This window comes from Schistocerca gregaria, chromosome 3 (assembly GCF_023897955.1).
Source record: "Schistocerca gregaria isolate iqSchGreg1 chromosome 3, iqSchGreg1.2, whole genome shotgun sequence".
Classification (NCBI taxonomy): Eukaryota; Metazoa; Arthropoda; class Insecta; order Orthoptera; family Acrididae; genus Schistocerca; species Schistocerca gregaria.
In genome coordinates this window covers 356545327-356566339 of record NC_064922.1, presented here as the reverse complement: position 1 = coordinate 356566339, position 21013 = coordinate 356545327, and the positions used below count along the sequence as shown (strand labels likewise).

The following is a 21013-nucleotide window of genomic DNA, read 5'->3' as shown; positions in this document are numbered from 1 at the left end:
GAAGCGCTATAGACATTGAACATGCCTGGGATGCTTTTGGCAGACGTGTTTCTTAATAGACACCCCTACCACGAACAGAGCAAGACCTGAAAACCGCCTTGAGAAAGAAGTAGTACAATTTCCGCCGTCTAGCAGGAATAAAAGGTATAAAATGTGCATTAATGTTAGAGGAGGGCATATTCCTTACTGAGAGTCCGTTATCGACCTTTATTTTTGGAGTCTGACCTGTGTCAAACATGAACGTTATTTATGTCTGTTCCATGCTTTCCCATGTGGTGTAATACATTTCATTTTCCGCTATAAATATGCCACTTCACCTCTATTACGTATGTACTGTGTTTCATATCGTACATCTTTGTTCGTGATTATTTCTTCCAACAACATCACTGTTCCTCAGCTACTGTCAAGCAGTGTGGTGAGTGTAGTTAGCATGTAGTCAGTTACGATGCGACAAGACATAATACTTGTTTTCTGTGTTAAAAGTGTGATATACACTACTGGCCCTCAAAATTGCTACACCACGAAGATGACGTGCTACAGACGCGAAATTTAACCGACAGGAAGAAGATGCTATGATATGCAAATGATTAGCTTTTCAGATCATTCACACAAGGTTGGCGCCGGTGGCGACACCTACAACGTGCTGACATGAGGAAAGTTTCCAACCGATTTATCGTACACAAACAGCAGTTGACCAGCGTTGCCTGGTGAAATGTTGTTATGATGCCTCGTTTAAGGAGGAGAAATCGTACCATCACGTTTCCGACTTTGATAAAGGTCGGATTGTAGCCTATCGCGATTGCGGTTTATCGTATAGCGACATTGCTGCTCGCGTTGGTCAAGATCCAATGACTGTTAGCAGAGTATGGAATCGGTGAGTTCAGAAGGGTAATACGGAACGCCGTGCTGGATTCCCAACGGCCTCGTATCACTAGCAGTCGAGATGACAGGCATCTTATCTGCATGCACTTAACGGATTGTGCAGCCACGTCTCGATCGCTGAGTCAACAGATGGGGACGTTTGCAAGTCAACAACCATCTGCACTAACAGTTCGACGACGTTTGCAGCAGCATGGACTATCAGCTCGGAGACCATGGCTGCGGTTACCCTTGACGCTGCATCACAGACAGGAGAACCTGCGATGGTATACTCAACGACGAACCTGGGAGCACTAATGGCAAAACGTTATTTTTTCGGATGAATCCAGGTTCTGTTTACAGCATCATGATGGTCGCATCCGTGTTTGGCGACATCGCGGTGAACGCATATTGGAAGCGTGTATTCGTCATCGCCATACTGGCGTATCAACCCACCGTGATGGTATGGGGTGCCATTGGTTACACGCCTAGGTCACCTCTTGTTCGCATTGACGGCACTTTGAACAGTGGACGCTACATTTCAGATATGTTACGACCCGTAGCTGTACCCTTCATTCGATCCCTGCGAAACCCTACATTTCAGCAGGATAATGCACGACCGCTTGTTGCACGTCCTGTACGGGCCTTTCTGGATACAGAAAATGTTCGACTGCTGCCCTGGCCAGCACATTCTCCAGATCTCTCACCAATTGAAAACGTCTGGTCAATGGTGGCCGAGCAACTGTCTCGTCACAATACGCCAGTCACTACTCGTGATGAACTGTTGTATCGTGTTGAAATTGCATGGGCAGCTGTACCTGTACACGCCATCCAGGCTCTGTTTGCCCAGGCATATCAAGGCCGTTATTACAGCCAGAGGTGGTAGTTCTGTCTACTGATTTCTCAGGATCTATGCACTCAAATTGCGTGAAAATGTAATCACATGTCAGTTCTAGTATAATATATTTGTCTAATGAGTACCCGTTTATCATCTGCATTTCTTCTTGGTGCAGCAATTTTAATGGCCAGTAGTGTAAGATTATATCTCTTACTGAGCAGATTATGAAAGCATTCTAAAGTTTTAATTGCAGTCAATACTTATATAAAATATCGAAAGACTAATTTTTGTTGCTTCTGGAAGCCGTTGGGTAGGCAACCCATAACTGAGGTCCTGCACCGTCGCAGTTTAATACGTAGCATTTACGATCTTCTTGACTGTGGCCTTGTTACGAGGCTGTCAAGAGTCTGCGAAACTGGTCTGATTAGGACAACAATAAATATAAAAATAATGATGAAGTTCAAGAAAGTGGAGCCTTTTTTGACCAACTTAAAACTTTGTAGTTGGTGCTTACAGCAACACAAGTACATCATAGCGGGTGGTTCTGGAATTTGTGGTATGTTTTTATTGCAAATTACAAATAATTTTTTTTAAATAGAGTGGAACACCTTCCGATAGCTCTCACTACTATCAGACACCTTCACATATGACTCCTCCAGACCAGCGTCGCAGGGAGATGACTACAACGTCATTTTGTATTCACTTATTTTATGATACAGGAAGAGCTGGTGAAAGCGCACGTTACCTTAGCAGCTGACCGTATCGTAGCCTTGATGTAGTTACGTTCGGCTGGGTCGATGTACGGGTGTTGCGACGGCGAATCCGCAGCCTGGAAGAACCAAGGCACGCACCACAGCAGTCCGATGCCTCCGAAAAAGTAAAAAGAAAGTGGCCACCCACCGGCGGTCTCGCACAGGACGCCCGTCACCGCCATGGATACCAGGGTTCCAATAAATATCCCTGTCGGCAAACAAATGTCGCAGCAGCTCAGTCACAATGGAAATATATTTACTGGGCAATAGAATCAAGCGTATGATTTCTTAGACGTACTTGGTAAAGTCTTGTGAAACTACGAGGGGCGTTTTGAAATGTCCGTGCAAAAATAAAAACTACTTATATGTTTGGGGTAAACCTTAATTATTTGTCGACATAGTCTCCTTTTAGACTCATAATTTTCGCCCAACGTTATTCTAATTTGTTGATCCCTTCCGAATAATAGGAATTGTCCAACTCTGCAAAATAGCTATTATTTGCTGCAATCACCTCCTCGTTTGAATAAAATCTTTGTCCCACCAGACACTTCTTCACATTGGGGAGCAAATAGTAGTCCGAGGGAGCCAAGTCTGGAGAATAGGGGGGGGGGGGATGTGAAACAAGTTAGAATCCTGTTTCCATTAATTTTGCGACCACAACTGCTGAGGTGTGTGTGATGCATTGTCGTGATGGAAAAGGACTTTTTTACTGTCCAATCGCCGGCGTTTCAAATGGTCCAATAACGATGAATAATATGCACCTGTAATAGTTTTACCCTTTTCTAGATAGGCCATAAGAATTATCCCTTGTGAATCCCAAAAGACAGTCGCCCTAGCCTTTGCGGCAAAAGGAATGGTCTTCGCTCTTTTTTGGTGCAGATTCTCCCTTGGTAACCCATTGTTTAGAGTGTTGTTTGATCACAGGAGGATAGTAATGTATCCATGTTTCATCCACAGTGACGAAACGACGCTTAGTCCTGCGGATTCTTCCTGATCAGCTGCAAACCATCCTTGTAACAATTCACACGATTCCGTTTTTGGTCAAGATGAGCAATCGCGGAGCCCATCTTAAGGATAGCTTTCTCATGTCCAAATTGTTATGCAAAATATTATGTAACCGTTCATTCGAAATGCCCACAGCACTAGCAGTCTCACGCATCTAAACTTTTCTGTAATCCATCACCATATCATAGATTTCATCAATGATTTCTGGAGCTGTAACCTCCACAGGGCATCCTGAACGTTCAGCATCACTTGTGCCCATATAGCCACTCCGAAAATTTTGAAACCACTTATAAACTGTTCTAATCGAAGGTGCAGAGTTATCGTAATGTTTATCAAGCATATCTTTAGTCTCCTAAGGCGTTTTGCCTTTCACAAAGTAATGTTTAATCACCACACGAAATTCTTTTTCGTCCATTTTTTGACAATCACTCGACTTCTTTGAACCACACAAAGCAATAGACCAATATGGCTGAAACTTAGTGTGCGTTTCTTTCAAAGATGCTACTAAATAAGCATGACCTCGATACGCGCCGGTGGTGCCATTTCTCGGACTTTGTACGGACTTTTCAAACGCCCCTCCTACAAGGAGCAGCCAGGTAGTAAGTTCGAAAGGCTGTCAACTGAAATACAGACCGCGGATAATGTTTCGACTTGATTCACATCCATGTTCAGATAGCAAGGCACCACTCAATTAGGACGTTCCACACGTTATAACCACACGGTAACAGCTGCTTGACAAGCTCGTCATCCAGGAATCTGTTGCCACCAAGAGAAGAAAGAAAGATGGGGCGAAATCGCAGACTAGGGAAGGAGGAAGTGTTTCACTCTCAGAATCACTAACGAGTCGTGGCACTATGGCTGCCGAATGAGAATGAGAAACAGCGCCAAGTCTCACCTAGCCACGTGCTTTGTGTTACATAGCACGAAGCAATTTTCATGGGCTGTAGAAATAGATACTGGTGCTTATGACTCAATCACGCTCCAGAAAATTCTATCAGCAATCTACTTTGCCACAAAACACCATGAACAGGAGCTTACGAATAGTGAGAACTGGTCTAACTCTGATTTCCGCTGACGGAGGCAAGTGATTCCATTCCATGGGCTATCGTCTTCTGTCCAGAGCTCCTGAAATACCTACGTCATGTTCCTATCGACCATACTAGTTAAAAATTCCTCATGTTAAAATTGTGGACACGAGATACTGTTTGTTGAGTCAGTCGACATATTTATTCAGGATACAAAGCGCAAAAAACCATTTCAAACTCGCAACTACGCGTTTCGAGAGCCACGCTCTCCCTTTTTAAATCATCAAACCGACTTACCAGAAAATGCCATGTACGAATCATGAAATGATGCGTGCACTTGAATAATGTTGGGTGGCACATTTTGTCCGACATCAGACCTTTGTTGGTATACTACTTTTACGACATGTTCGTACGGTAGTGTCAACAGCTCTAATGCCACCCGCCTGAGTGCAGAAGCCAAGCCGTCATGTGATATGCGCGTTATACGGCAGAACACCGTTGTATACCTCTACTGTAGCTGACAGCAGCGTTATTCTCACTCCCAGTAACAGAAAATGTGTTAATAATGTCCGATAAAGCAAAATTAAGAGAATCCTCAATGGCGGTTTGAAGCATACATAAAAAAAAAGAAAAGGATTGTAATACCGGCGAAACAACCTCCGACAAAAGAGAGGGGAATAAAGCTTTAAATAAATATGTTTAATGTTTCGGTCTTTAAGAGTAGTTTTCGTAATACAACAGAGTGATAATGTGTGCACTGCAAAGAATAAAGCCCACCTCTAAAGACAGACATGTAGGTCACTAACTCGAACACAACTGTGAGCACAAACAAAGGGAACTTCACAGCAAACATAAACATAGCCAAAGCCTTGAAGACAAACAAAAATTACACGAAGCGAAATGCAGTGTGAGGAGGGCTATGCGAGAGGCTTTCAATGAATTCGAAAATAAAGTTCTATGTACTGACTTGGCAGAAAATCCTAAGAAATTTTGGTCCTATGTCAAAGCGGTAGGTGGATCAAAACAAAATGTCCAGACACTCTGTGACCAAAATGGTACTGAAACAGAGGATGACAGACTAAAGGCCGAATTACTAAATGCCTTCTTCCAAAGCTGTTTCACAGAGGAAGACTGCACTGTGCTTCCTTCTCTAGATTGTCGCACAGTTGACAAAATGGTAGATATCGAAGTAGACGACAGAGGGATAGAGAAACAATTAAAATCGCTCAAAAGAGGAAAGGCCGCTGGTCCTGATGGAATACCAGTTCGATTTTACACAAACTTGCCCCCCTTCTTGCAGCGGTGTACCGTAGGTCTCTAGAAGAGCGAAGCGTTCCAAAGGATTGGAAAAGGGCACAGGTCATCCCCGTTTTCAAGAAGGGACGTCGAACAGATGTGCAGAACTACTATATCTCTAACGTCGATCAGTTGTAGAATTTTGGAACACGTATTATGTTCGAGTATAATGTCTTTTCTGGAGACTAGAAATCTACTCTGTAGGAATCAGCATGGGTTTCGAAAAAGTCGATCGTGTGAAACCCAGCTCGCGCTATTCGTCCACGAGACTCAGAGGGCCTTAGACACGGGTTCACAGGTAGATGCCGTGTTTCTTGACTTCCGCAAGGCGTTTGACACAGTTCCCCACAGTCGTTTAATGAACAAAGTAAGAGCATACGGACTATCAGATCAATTGTGTGATTGGATTGAGGAGTTCCTAGATAACAGAACGCAGCATGTCATTCTCAATGGAGAGAAGTCTTCCGAAGTAAGAGTGATTTCAGGTGTGCCGCAGGGGAGTGTCATAGGACCGTTGCTATTCACAATATACATAAATGACCTGGTGGATGACATCGGAAGTTCACTGAGGCTTTTTGCAGATGATGCTGTGGTGTATCGAGAGGTTGCAACAATGGAAAATTGTACTGAAATGCAGGAGGATCTGCAGCGAATTAACGCATGGTGCACGGAATGGCAATTGAATCTCAATGTAGACAAGTGTAATGTGATGCGAATACATAGAAAGATAGGTCCCTTATCATTTAGCTACAAAATAGCAGGTCAGCAACTGGAAGCAGTTAATTCTATAAATTATCTGGGAGTACTCATTAGGAGTGATTTAAAATGGAATGATCAGATAAAGTTGATCGTTGGTAAAGCAGATGCCAGACTGAGATTCATTGGAAGAATCCTAAGGAAATGCAATCCGACAACAAAGGAAGTAGGTTACAGTACGCTTGTTCGCCCAATGCTTGAATACTGCTCAGCAGTGTGGGATCCGCACCAGGTAGGGTTGATAGAAGAGATAGAAAAGATCCAACGGAGAGCAGCGCGCTTCGTTACAGGATCCTTTAGTAATTGCGAAAGCGTTACGGAGATGATAGATAAACTCCAGTGGAAGACTGCAGGAGAGACGCTGAGTAGCTCGGTACGGGCTTTTGTTAAAGTTTCGAGAACATACCTTCACCGAAGAGTCAAGCAGTATATTGCTCCCTGCTACGTATATCTCACGAAGAGACCATGAGGATAAAATCAGAGAGATTAGAGCCCACACAGAAGCATACCGACAATCCTTCTTTCCACGTACGAGACTGGCATAGAAGGGAGAACCGATAGAGGTACTCAGGGTACCCTCCGCCACACACCGTCAGGTGGCCTGCGGAGTATGGATGTAGATGTAGATGTAGAAATAAGTTATGATGGGCGTTCAGTAGGTAATACAACTCATTTTCTTCTCGCTAATTCCGGTTGAAACAAAGGGGAAATTTGTTGTAGGACGTCGTGGAGTATTCCCGTTTTAGTCTCTATAGTTTCATGAAGTTCAATAGGTGGCGGTGCTATAAGGTGCCTTCAAAATGGGGCCTGTAAGAAAGCTGCGTTCCAAGCCCAGAGTTGGCATTGCGTTCCTTTCGATGGAAAACCAGAGCATCGCAGATATTCACAGACGCTTGCACAATGTCTACAGAGACCTGGTAGTGAACAAAACCACGGTGAGTCGATGGGCGAGGCATCTGTTGTCATTCCAAAAGGTGTCGCGCAAACCTTTCCGATCTCTCGCGGGCTAGCCAGAAGCACACGTCTGTGACACCTACAATACTGGGAGGTGCGGACATTCTCATTCGAGCTGAACGGCGGAGCACAATCAAACACCTCGCTGCACAAATGGACGTCTCCGCTGGTAGTGCTGACACATTCGCCCACCAGTTGGGGTATTCAAAGATGTGTGCTCTCTGAGTTCCTCGCCGCCTGACAAAAAACCATAAACAGCAACGAGGAACCATCTGTGCGTAATTGCTTGCGCATTGAGAGGCTGATCGCGACAATTTTTTGTTGAACGTAGTCACAGGCGACGAAACATGAGTTCATCAATTCGAAATGGAAACAAAATGGCAATCCATGAAGTGGCTCAACATCACCTCTCCCCCGAAGACAAAATTGAAAACCGCACTCTCAGCCGATAAACCGTGGCGACGGTCTCCTGGTTCTCTGAAGTGGTTATTCTGTTTGATGTACTCCCTCAGGCTGCAATGATCAACACTTCAGTATATTATGCTATCCTCAGGAAATTAAAGTAGCGACTTCAGCGTGTTCGTCGCTCCATGGCAACGCAAGATATACAAGTTTGAGTGCCCCAGAGTAGCTCACGGAACTTCACTGGACTGTTCTCTCTCATCCACCCTACAGCTCAAATCTCGCACCTTCCAACTTCCATCTGTTTGGCCCAATGAAGAATGCACTACGCAGGAAGCAGTGGGTGGATGATGTGGAGATTGTTGATGCAGCAAGGCATTGGCTCCGACATCGACCAATAGTGTGGAACCATGCTGGCTCTCAGGCCCTCTCAGTAAGTCGGCGTAAAGCCGTCGCGTTGAACGGAGAATATGTTGAAAAGCAGAGTTTGTAGCCGAGATGAATAATATGGTGTATTGGAATTCTGAATAAAACCAACCTGATTTCAGAAAAAAATATGCTGCATTACTTGCTGAACGTTCCTAGTATCTGTTTCAAAATTTGGTGGACATCTCATTTCATTTCGGTTTTTAGGATCGAGTTTGTAATCCTAGTAACTGCTTTAAAAGTATATGTAAACACATTACATAACCGGTACACTGGACCAGGCTCAATGTGTAGGCGTTGAGGACAGTGGGGAAGATGTCCGTAGAGGGGGTGTGTTGACGACATCCGTTCGCCTATTCCATTGTGTAAGAGTATTCAGAATATGAATGACACATGAAGGATTAGTAATTCAATAAAGTGAAAAGAATAACATAGCAACAGCACAAGTATTGATCGAACAGCATCCCCTCAACGACTTTGTCGTGCATCTATGGTTCCCAAATAGATCACCATTTAGTAATCACTGAGTTTAACTCTCCAGAAAATATCCAACAGAGCATCCTTGTGTTCTTAGTCATAAGACTGTGTTGCTGATAGCACATATCATCAACAACAATTAAATACCACATGTTTATGGAATATATTAACCGCACGGGATTAGCCGAGCGGTCTAGGGCGCTGCGGTCATGGACTGTGCGGCTGGTCCCGGCGGAGGTTCGAGTCCTCCCTCGGGCATGGGTGTGTGTGTTTGGGTTAAGTACTAAGCTTAGGGACTGATGATCTCAGCATTTAAGTCTCATAAGATTTCACACATATTTGAACATTTTTTAATATATTATGTTAACTGAACGAAAGTTACAACACTGTTTGTTGATACTTACTCAGGAAAATAACATAATACACGCTTCTTCATGCTTACCTTGGAAAATAATGGAAAACAGGCTCCTTGACGCTTACCTAAGAAAATAATGGAGAACAGGCTCCTTTCGTGGTCTGGTGCCCACCTGCAAACAGTCGTCTGTATAGCTGGTATTATGCCACCCTGTAAACGAAAAAGACATTATTCGAATCTGATCAGCGCAGCCACGTAAAAAATGAAAAATAAATTAATGACAAAGATATCGTAAGAAGATGAAATGCTTTAATTGAGCTGTAGTGAACATAAACTACACAATTTGCTCTTAAAATGCCCCGATTACTTCAGATTTTCATACTTTGACAGTCATGAGAAACGGGCAAGATTGAAAGAGAGATCGAAAAAGCGAAAGAGAGAGAGAGAGAGAGAGAGAGAGAGAGAGAGAGACAGACAGACAGACAGACAGAGAAAGAAAGAAATGATCTTCAGGTCCGAGAAAAGGACAAGCAATCAGTTGCACACAGTGAACATCCTTACATCTTAATTTATGCGAGTGAACCACGGAGAGAATTGTTTTCAATACCGCATTACTTGCTGTAATTATCAGGAACAGTGAGGTACGGAGTTGCAATAGAGTGCCGGCCGCGGTGGTCTAGCGGTTCTAGGCGCTCAGTCCGGAACCGCGCGACTGCTACGGTCGCAGGTTCGAATTCTGCCTCGGGCATGGATGTGTGTGATGTCCGCAGGTTAGTTATTCTGTTTGATGTACTCCCTCAGGCTGCAATGATCAACACTTCAGTATATTATGCTATCCTCAGGAAATTAAAGTAGCGACTTCAGCGTGTTCGTCGCCACAAAAATAGAAACTAAGTTCGATTGCTCCATGGCAACGCAAGATATACAAGTTTGAGTGCCCCAGAGTAGCTCACGGAACTTCACTGGACTGTTCTCTCTCATCCACCCTACAGCTCAAATCTCGCACCTTCCAACTTCCATCTGTTTGGCCCAATGAAGAATGCACTACGCAGGAAGCAGTGCGTGGATGATGTGGAGATTGTTGATGCAGCAAGGCATTGGCTCCGACATCGACCAATAGTGTGGAACCATGCTGGTGACCACAGATGTTAAGTCCCATAGTGCTCAGAGCCATTTGAACCATTTTTGCAATAGAGTACGGTCGCGAATCGATTGTGTAACGTACTGTGCAGATAGATAACCAGTAGTCCAAGACACGTTCAATTAGCTAAAAATGTTAAAGAGAGTAAATATCGTGTAAACTGAAGTTGATGGAGGGAAGAAAGGGAAGGGAAGGAACTATTAGTGTCAGATGCATTGGGACTTCACGCGGAACAAGCGGCAACAAGCGAAAATGTGTGCCAGACAGGGAGTCGAACCAGAGGCAGTCGCAGTAACCACTGCACCATCCGGACAGAGTGTTTATTGTCATTTCTCGGACTATCTCGGCACGCCCCTCCTCCCGCCCATACTCCCACCTCCAGCGCAGTTGCCGTCCATGTCCTCCGTACTCACCACTCTGAGATGCCCACAGGAGGCCGAAAGTAATTGTGCATCCACACATAAAGTGGTGGGTTAGTTACACATTGAGGCGCGTCAATTATATGAACACGTGGTGTCTATTCTTTCGGGCGTGTCCGAAAGAATAGACAGCCACTCATTTATATAACACTGGTTTGATACAGTACTCCAAGCTACTCTATCCTGTGCATGTGTTAGCCGCTTCATCTCTTTATTGATAACTATTGCAACCTACAACCATTTTAACCTACTTTCTTTAATGATGCATAGGCCGCTGTCTACAATTTTTCTCACCCATACTTCCTTCCATAGCCAAACTGGCTACTCCTTGATGCCTCTGTGTCCTATCTTTTAGTGAAGTTTTGCCATAGACTTCTTTATCCTCCATTTCGGTTCAGTACCCCCTCACTAAGCATCCGATCTACCCATGTGATTTCAGCATTCTTCTATAGCCCTTCATTCACAGAACTTCTATTGTCGCCTTGCGTGAACTATTTGTCGTGCACGTGTCACTTACATATAATGTAACACTTCATTTATGGAGATTTTCGCCTTAGGTAGTTCCTATGTGTTAGTTCGCAAATAGTCTCTTTTTTCTTCATTGTATTTGTTATCAGTGCGAGAGTAGTACCTTTCATTGACCGATTTTGTTCATAAGAATTTAAAATATGAATGAATGTATCCGAACGTACGAAACTTTATTTGTAAATTTAATATTTTAATTGCACTTTTTTGTAATGTTTATGTAAGCAATGTAAATTTTATGATATGTGTAATCAACATGGAGATTAAAAAAGAAGAGGGATGACGCTGTAGATCTCTAGGTTGTTTTGAAGCCAAAGTGGCAGGGCCCGCCGACGTCTTAAACAGCCCAGAACATTAGCAGACTACTGTTTACGATTGCTTCTTGTTCTTTCTTTCCCTCGTGTACACGCAACAGCTGTTTTAAATACTAAAAATTACAGTGCTTACAAGAATCACATAGTGTCAGGAAGACAATTTCAAAAGTTTTTCTGTATTTGAATGCGTATTTGCTGTAGAAATACGACGGATTTGGCCTCATTAACGTAATTGGTTTTTTTTGTGTGTTATATTTCGAATAATCAAGAAGAGAAAGATGACGTATGAGAAGGAAACCTTGGTAATCCATTTAGTTCTCCTACTGTATTTGTACCGATAGCAAATTAAACTAGAACCAGAAACCCATACTTGTTTGCTTATTGGTACTGCTTCTTGTTCGCTACATTTTCAGCTTTCAGCTCGTATGAACTAAGTTTTTAATGTTTACGTTTGCAAAAAACTTACCTACGTGTTCTTTGTTAGCTCACAAACGGGTGCAAAGAGAAAAGAAACAAGGCATGCAATCGTATTTCATGCATGTCAGCAAAGTGAACGATTATAGAAAAATCAAAGAAACAAAACTTCATAGAGATATACCTTCTCCCAAAATAGAATTCTTGTTTTATTTTATTGTCAGTGCATTAGTTTCCTGCAGTTTACACACCTGCCCACTTTGAAATCTTAATTATGATATGTCATTCAGTGTGCGACCAATAACAGTAAGTAACAGGCCTGAAACGTTTAGACCAATGAAAATGGATATTTTGCTTTAACATGTATGTAAGTCACATTTGGTAACGATAGCCTAACGTGCGTATCATGTACGTCACTGTACCAATGGTAGCCTATTTGCTACTTTTCCCGCATTATTTTTCGCCAGTAACTCTGTCAGTTTTCAGGAATAACCAAATATACACAACTGGAATGTATGTCTACTTTTATCATCTGCTCGATTTTACTTTTGAGTTTCAATTTGAGCTTTTGAAAGTGTATACACCTATAAAACTTACACCGTGCTCTGTGATATACGAAAGTTAGTCTCATGTGACATGTTTCATATGAACAATAAATAGTAATGATGGGGAACGAGTCATTTTAGAACATTTCTTCCACTCAATTTTTGTAAATATGCTTCTGTGCTGATCATTTATCACTTTTTTGGATTTTTTAATTAAAGATACACACATTAATCAGTAATTCCTACCCATAATTCCTACCCACCACAATTTACGAATGAAATGTGATTTCTTTCAACTATAGATTACGATCGGATTGTTAGTACACCTATAAACGACGCAAACTGGCGTTTTGTATGAAACAACTAGGTCTCCACACAATCAGAGCACCAGATAATATTTGGGATACGACCACGAAAGTCGATAGATATCCCAACGGTCAAAAATGGACACGTGCATCCCAGGGTGATGTCGTAGGGAAGTATCTCCACTGTGAACCATTGAGGTATAAATGCAGTGAACCAAATGTTTTGGGCTATGTAAGACGGCGGACGTCGCCTTTAAGTTTGTGACGCAATTACAACTGCCTTGTTTTTACTTCCATGGTAATCAAATACTGTGCCCGTTAGGTCAAAATTAACACCAGTGTTTCATAATCGAGGTAGGAGACGGAAGACGGTTGATAGTGCGCTGATGGAGAACAGATGTTGATGGAGGTAACGAGAAGAAAGAAATACTTTGTAAGTAGGCTGTCAAGTTTTGATGTTGGTGACGCCACGTAGCGTTCTGTATTGAAATCGCTGACTGTGCTGGGTGCAGTCTGTGGCTGGTTGGACTATTGTTGGATTATTCGTTAGTGTAGTATTGGGCAGTTGGATGTGAACAGCCGGTAGCGTTGGGCAGTTGGAGGTGAGCCGTCAGCAGTGGTGGATGTGGGAAGACAGATGCCAGAGTTTTGAGATGTTAGTTTGAGTGGACGATATGGACGTGTGTCCGTCAGAAAAAGGAAATTTGTCTAAATAGATGTCAAGAATTTATATATATATTACGACTTTTGAACACTATTAAGGTAAATACATTGTTTGTTCTCTATCAAAATCTTTCATACGCTATCAGTAGTTAGTGCCTTCAATAGTTAGAATCTTTTATTTAGCTGGCAGTATTGGCGCTCACTGTATTGCGGTATGCCCGAGGCAGAATTCGAACCTGCGACCGTAGCGGTCGTGCGGTTCCAGACTGTAGCGCCTAGAACCGCTCACCGCTCGACCACCCCGGCCGGCTTGGAGTGGAATCTTGGTCGAATTAATTCTCAACTAAATTTTATTAAATATGAAGTGCAGACGCCGAAATTTTTCCAGCCGTCTCACAATCATATCAGCGAGGTAGCGCGGTCTAGAGAGTTTCGCGCAGCGTTTTGCTACCTCCCAACTGTCTTCAGCCACAAGTATGAGCTCAGAAATACGTGACAGCAGACAGCTAACAATAACAAAAGCATACATACAACGAGTAGTAGTGATCGTGATTAAATCTAGAGAAGTTAATTAATTGAAACCCAAAACACTGATATGCTGTAGGAAATGAAATAACAAAACTAAAATTAAACTTGCAGTGCAAAACTGTGTAGAACATACTCAGATTAACGATAGATAGACTGACTTTAATTGTATACAAAGACACGGAAATTTCTATTTGAATTTCATACCATATAATTTCTATATATGTATATCCAGTTAATCTCATTTTTATGTCAGGATTTTTGAAGATTATTTGGATGTTTAATACTATACATTTATATTAGACGACGAGCTCTATTGCTGATGTTTCAACTACCTACAGAGTGTTCAAAATAAAAACAAATATATACATAACAGAAACGTGATATGTTTTTGGGCTACAATCTAGGTCAGGGCCAGCGGCAGTGACGGCGGTGTTTATCAACTGCTCACGGATTGACAACCAATGAGGGGCGAGTAGAAATGCAATTTATTTCTAGCACCGAAATTGAAACCATTGTCTTGTTTGCTGTTTTTCAGTATATTAGTGAGTTTCGAGAGAAATATTATATGACTATGGCATCGACTGCTATAAAGTGGACTGATTTAATTGAATTAGTTCTGCACGGCGAAATCGCCCCTTGATACACGTCTCATGGATTAATTGCAGAGACACAAAGTGTATCAAGTATGGTGATGATTTGCGTGAGCACACTGAGTAAGTGGGTCATTGTTTTTTAATTAAAGGTAGGTAGATCAATGTTTATCAATAACAGAGTCACACATTCGAGCTATTTATAAACATTGTTCAACCTACTGTCTCTCATTATTTCATTACAAGTCATTGATTCACCTACCTTCTCCTAGGACTTAAGTAAAAAACATTGATCCACCTACATAGCGTAGTCGTGTAGATCGATTGCGTAGCAACAAGGAGCAGAGAAATGTTTCACTGCTTTTTCGAATATATCATGGGTTGCGACGCTGTCATTGGTCTGCAGATACTAGCACAGTAAAAAACACTGCAACTCAAAAAGGAGTAATTAAGTTTATAATCCTCGTTTAGATCACTACTTCACCCTTCTTCAGAATGTATTACTTCTAAATAAGTCATTGCCCGCTGCTCTCTTATTGGCTGCGTAACACAAGCAGCTGACACACCTTCTTTTGTTCCCATGATATCACACGGCAAACGCTGACGACATTCCTCTACGAAACACATAAATGTGGCACTGGCCCTATTCTGAACTTTTACCTTCTTTTTGCATTAAATTTAGATACTGATTAATAATAACATAACATAACTCACATAAACTAAACGTAAACTGAATATGACACTATATTGTTGTTTTACATTAAAGATTTGTTGTCTAGCTAGAGTGTGTGAGCGTTGTGTTCATACGTAGGTTGTATATGTAGAAAGTTTGAGCCAATGCAGTTTAATAGCATATTTTATTATTGATTATATAGACGCGAGGAAAGCGGTAACGGTGTGCTTTTGGTGTTCAAATGAATTTTAAAAAGACAATAGACTAGTTATGTTTACTTAAAATATACTGTAGTGACAATGGGTACTTAAGAGAGCAAATGTAGTATCAAGAGAGTACAGGGAGAGAATAACGCCTTTTGCTTTATTTGGTAAAATGGTAAAGATATTTCGTTCGTTTGTCATGTTAGCAGCTTTTTTTCAGACGAACACCGTGAGGAAATACTTTCTAATGCTTAATTTTATATTCAATTTAATTATTCTTTTTCAGAAATGTTTTTCTTGCTGTTGCCAGTTTGAATTTTAAATGTTCTCTACATGAACCATTATCAATGATTTTACTGCCCACAGAACAAAACTCGTCTACTACTTTTAGTGTCATGTTTCCTAATCTTATTTCCTCAGCATTTCCTGATTTAACTCGACTACACTCCATCAATCTTGTTTTGATTTTGCCAATGTTCATCTTATGACCTCTTTTCTAACGGCTGTTCATTCAAGTCCTTTAGGTCTCTGACAGGATTACAATGTCATTGGAAAACAAAGTTTTTATTTCTTGTCTCTGAACATTAATTCTCCTTCCAAATTTTTTCTTAGCTTCCTTTGCTACTTGCTCTGTTTCATTTACTGTTGCTTAGTGTACAGATAGAAAGTCGTATTTTCTATCATGACAGGTGTTCCACTGATGATTTAACCTCTGGTGAGGTTAACGAACAGGCAGTGGTAACTGGTTCATTCAGGAGATCATTTAGTTAAAAACTGCAATGACAGAGAGAAAGACACACTTTTATCAAGATAAAGGTAATATTGGTATGGCGGCTTGATGGTGAAAAGGAAAGTGAAAATTTGTCACAGGATAATATTGTTATTGGATGTTAAGTTCTCGCAGTATCAGTCAAGTATAAGTATTCTGTAACTAGATCTTGGTTAAATAAAAGAATATCAAGTGAGTACTGCCTTGCTACAAACCTTTTGATTTATCGCGTTTTCGGGAACGTGCATATCAGTGTCCTGATTATTTATTCAATCACTTCCTCATTTGCATTCATGAGGCTGAGGAAAATCACATTCAACACATTTCCATCCCACATAGCCCTACGTACCAGGTATCGACTTTGGGATCTCATCGTTCGGTGTGAGCCACGTTGTTGGCAAGACCATTGGCAGCTGCTCCAGAATGAGATAAGTCTATACTCAGGGGTCTGGCATGGGTTTCTGTAGATTATGGCTATTTTCATTTTTTAGGAACAAAGTTATTAAATTATCTAACCGTTTTATTGTGAAAACAATTTTCACAGGAGACACAACTTTTGAAGGTGTAGCTCATTGCAAGTTCACAGAAGTATTAAAGAATTGTTTGTAATGTCACCCATTCAGCAAACTTGCTAGAATTTTGGGAATATAAAGCAAGCAAATAATCAAAGAAAGTCAGCAGGTCTTAGTCTCCAGCAAGTCCAAATCTAAAGTGTATGGCAAGCTGACTGACTGACTGACGATTATTCTGTACACTCCATAGATTCTTGATTCAGAAGCAACAGTACAACTAGTAAGTAGGGAACAGCTGCTGATATCCGGCAGACAGAGGCCTTTTTCACCACCTCCTTTTCCTGTTCTCACAGTGAGCACTTCAATTCAGATATCGCAGGTTTGCTACCTTATTAGCGTTTTCCAGTCTCCATTAAGCTGGGAACAGTACGAAAACGAAAGTAGAATGGTGCTACAAAATATTTGAGTACAACTCGTGTCCAACAGAATAGGCAAAGGAAGAACAAAGATCTTACAGTGGTAGGATATGCTGTTGTATCATGATTTTTTATATTGGTTCCGTAAATACAGCTGATGATAGTAACTTGCACCCGAGATGTATTGAGTGGTGTGGCCAATAAACAATGAATTAATTGTGCAAAATGGAATTCGGGGCTCAGTCAAATTCACGACTCGCTCAGCTTTTGCGTCAACACAGCTCGTGCGCTCCGAGCGCGACTGAGGGCGCACGTCTCTGTTCATAGCTGACGAAGAGAACATTGCCAAGTGTTGTAACCCGTTTTCCCAGAAACTTCGTTCAACGGAAGAGGAGACAAAGCAAGCGAACACGTGTCTCGGCTTATCGGCAGATCGGTTTTCGTGAACACGACGGTCAAAGTTTTCGACGTAATGTGGATGTCTTTTAGCTCGCGATGATCTCGGCCGAAATGTTGGCACATTGCCTAGCGTCGCGACGTCTCACTTTGTTCAACACTCGGTTATTGTTTCTTATTTATTTTATTTTTTTCATTTATCTACCTATGTCCGTATAACATTATTACACTGTCCGCGGCTCGATTCCCGGCGGGATCGGGGATTTTCTCTGCCTCGAGATGACTGGGTGTTGTGTGTCTTTCATCATCATTTCATCCTCATTCACTCGCAAGTCGCCGTAGTGGCGTTAAAGAACTTGTGGGGCAAGAGGGGTCTCCCGGCCACCAATGCCATACGCTCATTATTATTATTATTATTATTATTATTATTATTATTATTACACTAATGTTTGTAATCCAGTCAGGGGATACAAGGGCGTTATAATAACTATAAAATTACAACTGGCTTTCACAATGTCGTATATCCACATTACCCATACTAATACTATAAATACGAAAGTAACTCTGCCTGTTACGCTTTCACGACTAAACCACTGAACATATTTTGATAAAATCTGGTATAAGATAGCTCGAAAGCTGTGGAAGTATGTAGGCTACTTTACAATGTGTTTAGTACAAAATATTTACAGGTGGCATTCATCTCACGCTAGATGAGGAGAACTCTACGTCATAGTGACGTAACGTTAGTCCATGCCAATTCATACTTCCATACAAATATTATAAATGCGAAAGTAGTTTTGTCTGTTACGTTTTCATGACTAAACTGCTATCCAGTATCTATGAAATTTGGTGTGAGATGCCCGGAAAAAGTTGAAAAAGATAGGCTACTTTACGAAGCATGTAGTACAACAGATGTATTGATAAGAAGAATGTTCCACAAATTAAGAAAAAATATTTGCTCTTTGGTAAAACTATTTGTTCTTTCACTTTTAAGCTTCGTCATATTTTGAAAGCTTTTATTGGTTGATATTTTCCGTAATACGATCCAACGTAGTCAATACAATGCTCATTTAATTCTCAACGTATTTAATCCGTACTTCCGTACTAACACCAATATTATTAATTGCGAAAATAGCTCACTCTGTTACGTTTTCACGACTCTACCGCTGAACTGATTCCAATGTATTTAGTATGGACATGCGAAGGAAGACCATAGGCTACATTAGAAAGTGGTGTTTCGTTTAGTATTATTAACAATTTTAAATATGGTACACGTGAGTGGCATTAGGACGACGCTGAATCGACGGCCGCAGACTTTTAATTTGTATAGGTTATTCCGTGACACTGCAAATCCTACTTTATTTTGCAGGTGATTTATGTTACATAGTTCCTACATCACTTGGCATAGGTGGAGAGTTCTAGTGGACATATGACAATAAAATCGGACGGTACGCCCGAGACCCATATATAAAACTATTACTATAAGCCTCGCAAACTTAAGTCTGATTTAGCGCATAGTTCTAAGAGAGCTCGAGCGGCGAAAATTACTCGAAACCATCACACCTCAGAGCAGTCTCATGTCCGGCGACATTTAGGACGTCAGGCGGCCTAAAGAGCCACAGAGACGTTAGAACAGTCAAAGGCCCGTCTCAATATAGATGCTGAACGTCATGCGTCTCTTACAGCTTCCAAGACGCAGGAAGACTCAAAACGAAGGCGTAATTTAAAGGCTGTACGCCAAATAGAGAGCCGTACCTTTACGTGTGGAACGTGGGAGGCTTTTGATGAGGTGCTTTTAATTGTGTTTTATTAACTGACTGTGTTGATCATAAATTAGTCATCACAGAGGGATTGGTATGTCTTACTCGGGTGGCAAATTCTCACATCCAGTACGAAGCGAGCCAGAGAAACCGCTAAACACTTTCCTTCTGAGCGAATTAATGTATCGATATTTTTTTTAGATACTATTAGAAAATATAATGCATGCTTTAAGATTCGGAAAATATAATGCATGCTTTAAGATTCGATATACAACAAAATAATAGAAACAAGTCCATTATGTACCTGCATACAGGCATTGCATACATTTTTCATACATACGTCTTTACACCACTCCATACATAGACATCTCGTAAAATTACTGGCTTACTTACTCATCATAACTCATAATTACCAAACTACTGATACGCGAGAGAAGCAGCGGTTATCAGCTAATTTATTATACACTATGTGTGTGTATGGGATTTTCACGTGTTTCAATCTTTTTAAATTCTCATATTCTTATATTTCACTTTATATCAATTCTTATATTAATTCTTATATTTTATTATTATATTTATTCTCTAGGAAGGCGTGTTCCTTAGATGATACCGATCGTAGAAACCTTCGAAGCATAGAAATTTAAAACACCACGAACACTGCGCAGAGCCAGGTTTGCCGGAATGGCATTTCTTCATATGAATCTCACTCGGAAAAGAAATATCGTTAACGTTTCTAAAGATTTCACACGCTGGCAACAATTTCGCGCCAAACCACGCATAACGGATCACTTTACCGAAAACTGGCGGTTGCAACTAATTATGAATCAAGATACATTATAGAAGTTTCAGTGAAAACAATTTCAAATAATTTCTCATTCACTTATTCTTTCTTTTTTTCTCTTTTTTCCCTCTTTTCAATTCTTTCACCAGGCGTAGAACTGCCAGGAGAATAAGGACAACGTTATATCAATATACATTGGAAAACATTCGTGTAATTATCTTCTGCGGACATAGGTAGATAACTGACTGCAGCTCCTCTCGGAGGCGAGGAGTGGTGTCCAGGCCACAAGTGTACAGCTTCCGCTTTAGTCTGCCAAGGTTACCTATTAGCCAGGCAGGCAAGCTGCCCCACGCAGTCAGCTATGTAGCAGTTTATTCTGTGCGCTTTCATTGTGATGTCATGAGTAGGGTTAGGAAGCAGATGAAAAGTCCTTATTTACTCGAGTGTCACAAGACGTGGCTGAATGAAATATATGTGTTTCACCGTTTGCCAGAAAATGGTGGATATTAGTTGTCCTTTTCTTTCTTTTCGGCTTTTATCGGACTTACTTGTTTATTTCGAAATGAACCATTTTCTCCGCAACTTCACCCTCTTTCGACTAGTACTGGCTATTTTCACTTCGAACCATGATCAGGTCACCTCTAATACATGTTTTATGCAGTAATGAGAACCGCTTCCAAAAAGTCGAGCTCCACTGCATCTAAGAACCTGAAGATATGTATTACACAGCGAGGCCAACTAAAGTAAGGTTCAGGAAGTCTAGTTTCTGTAGCCTTAGTGTGGTCCAACCAAATATGACCTCAGTGTTACCTATTTTAATTACGTTTTCCAGGATGTGCACGGCGCGTTCGCTAGATTTATTTTAAATAGCCAAAATAGTTCATTTTTTTAATTCCTCAAATGCCTTTTAGCAAA

General features: G+C 41.3%; 1 protein-coding gene across 2 annotated transcripts in view; it reads right to left on the bottom strand.

The window, feature by feature from the left end:
- Positions 1-21013, bottom strand: part of LOC126355898 (sialin-like) — an 82766-nt gene that overhangs the window by 30831 nt on the left and 30922 nt on the right. For both annotated transcript variants that reach the window (XM_050006407.1, XM_050006408.1), the window contains 2 exons: positions 9270-9354; positions 2442-2656 (listed from right to left, as the gene is read on the bottom strand). In XM_050006407.1, the coding sequence (XP_049862364.1) occupies positions 2442-2656; positions 9270-9354 (300 nt within the window). The remainder of the gene's footprint in view (positions 1-2441; positions 2657-9269; positions 9355-21013) is intronic.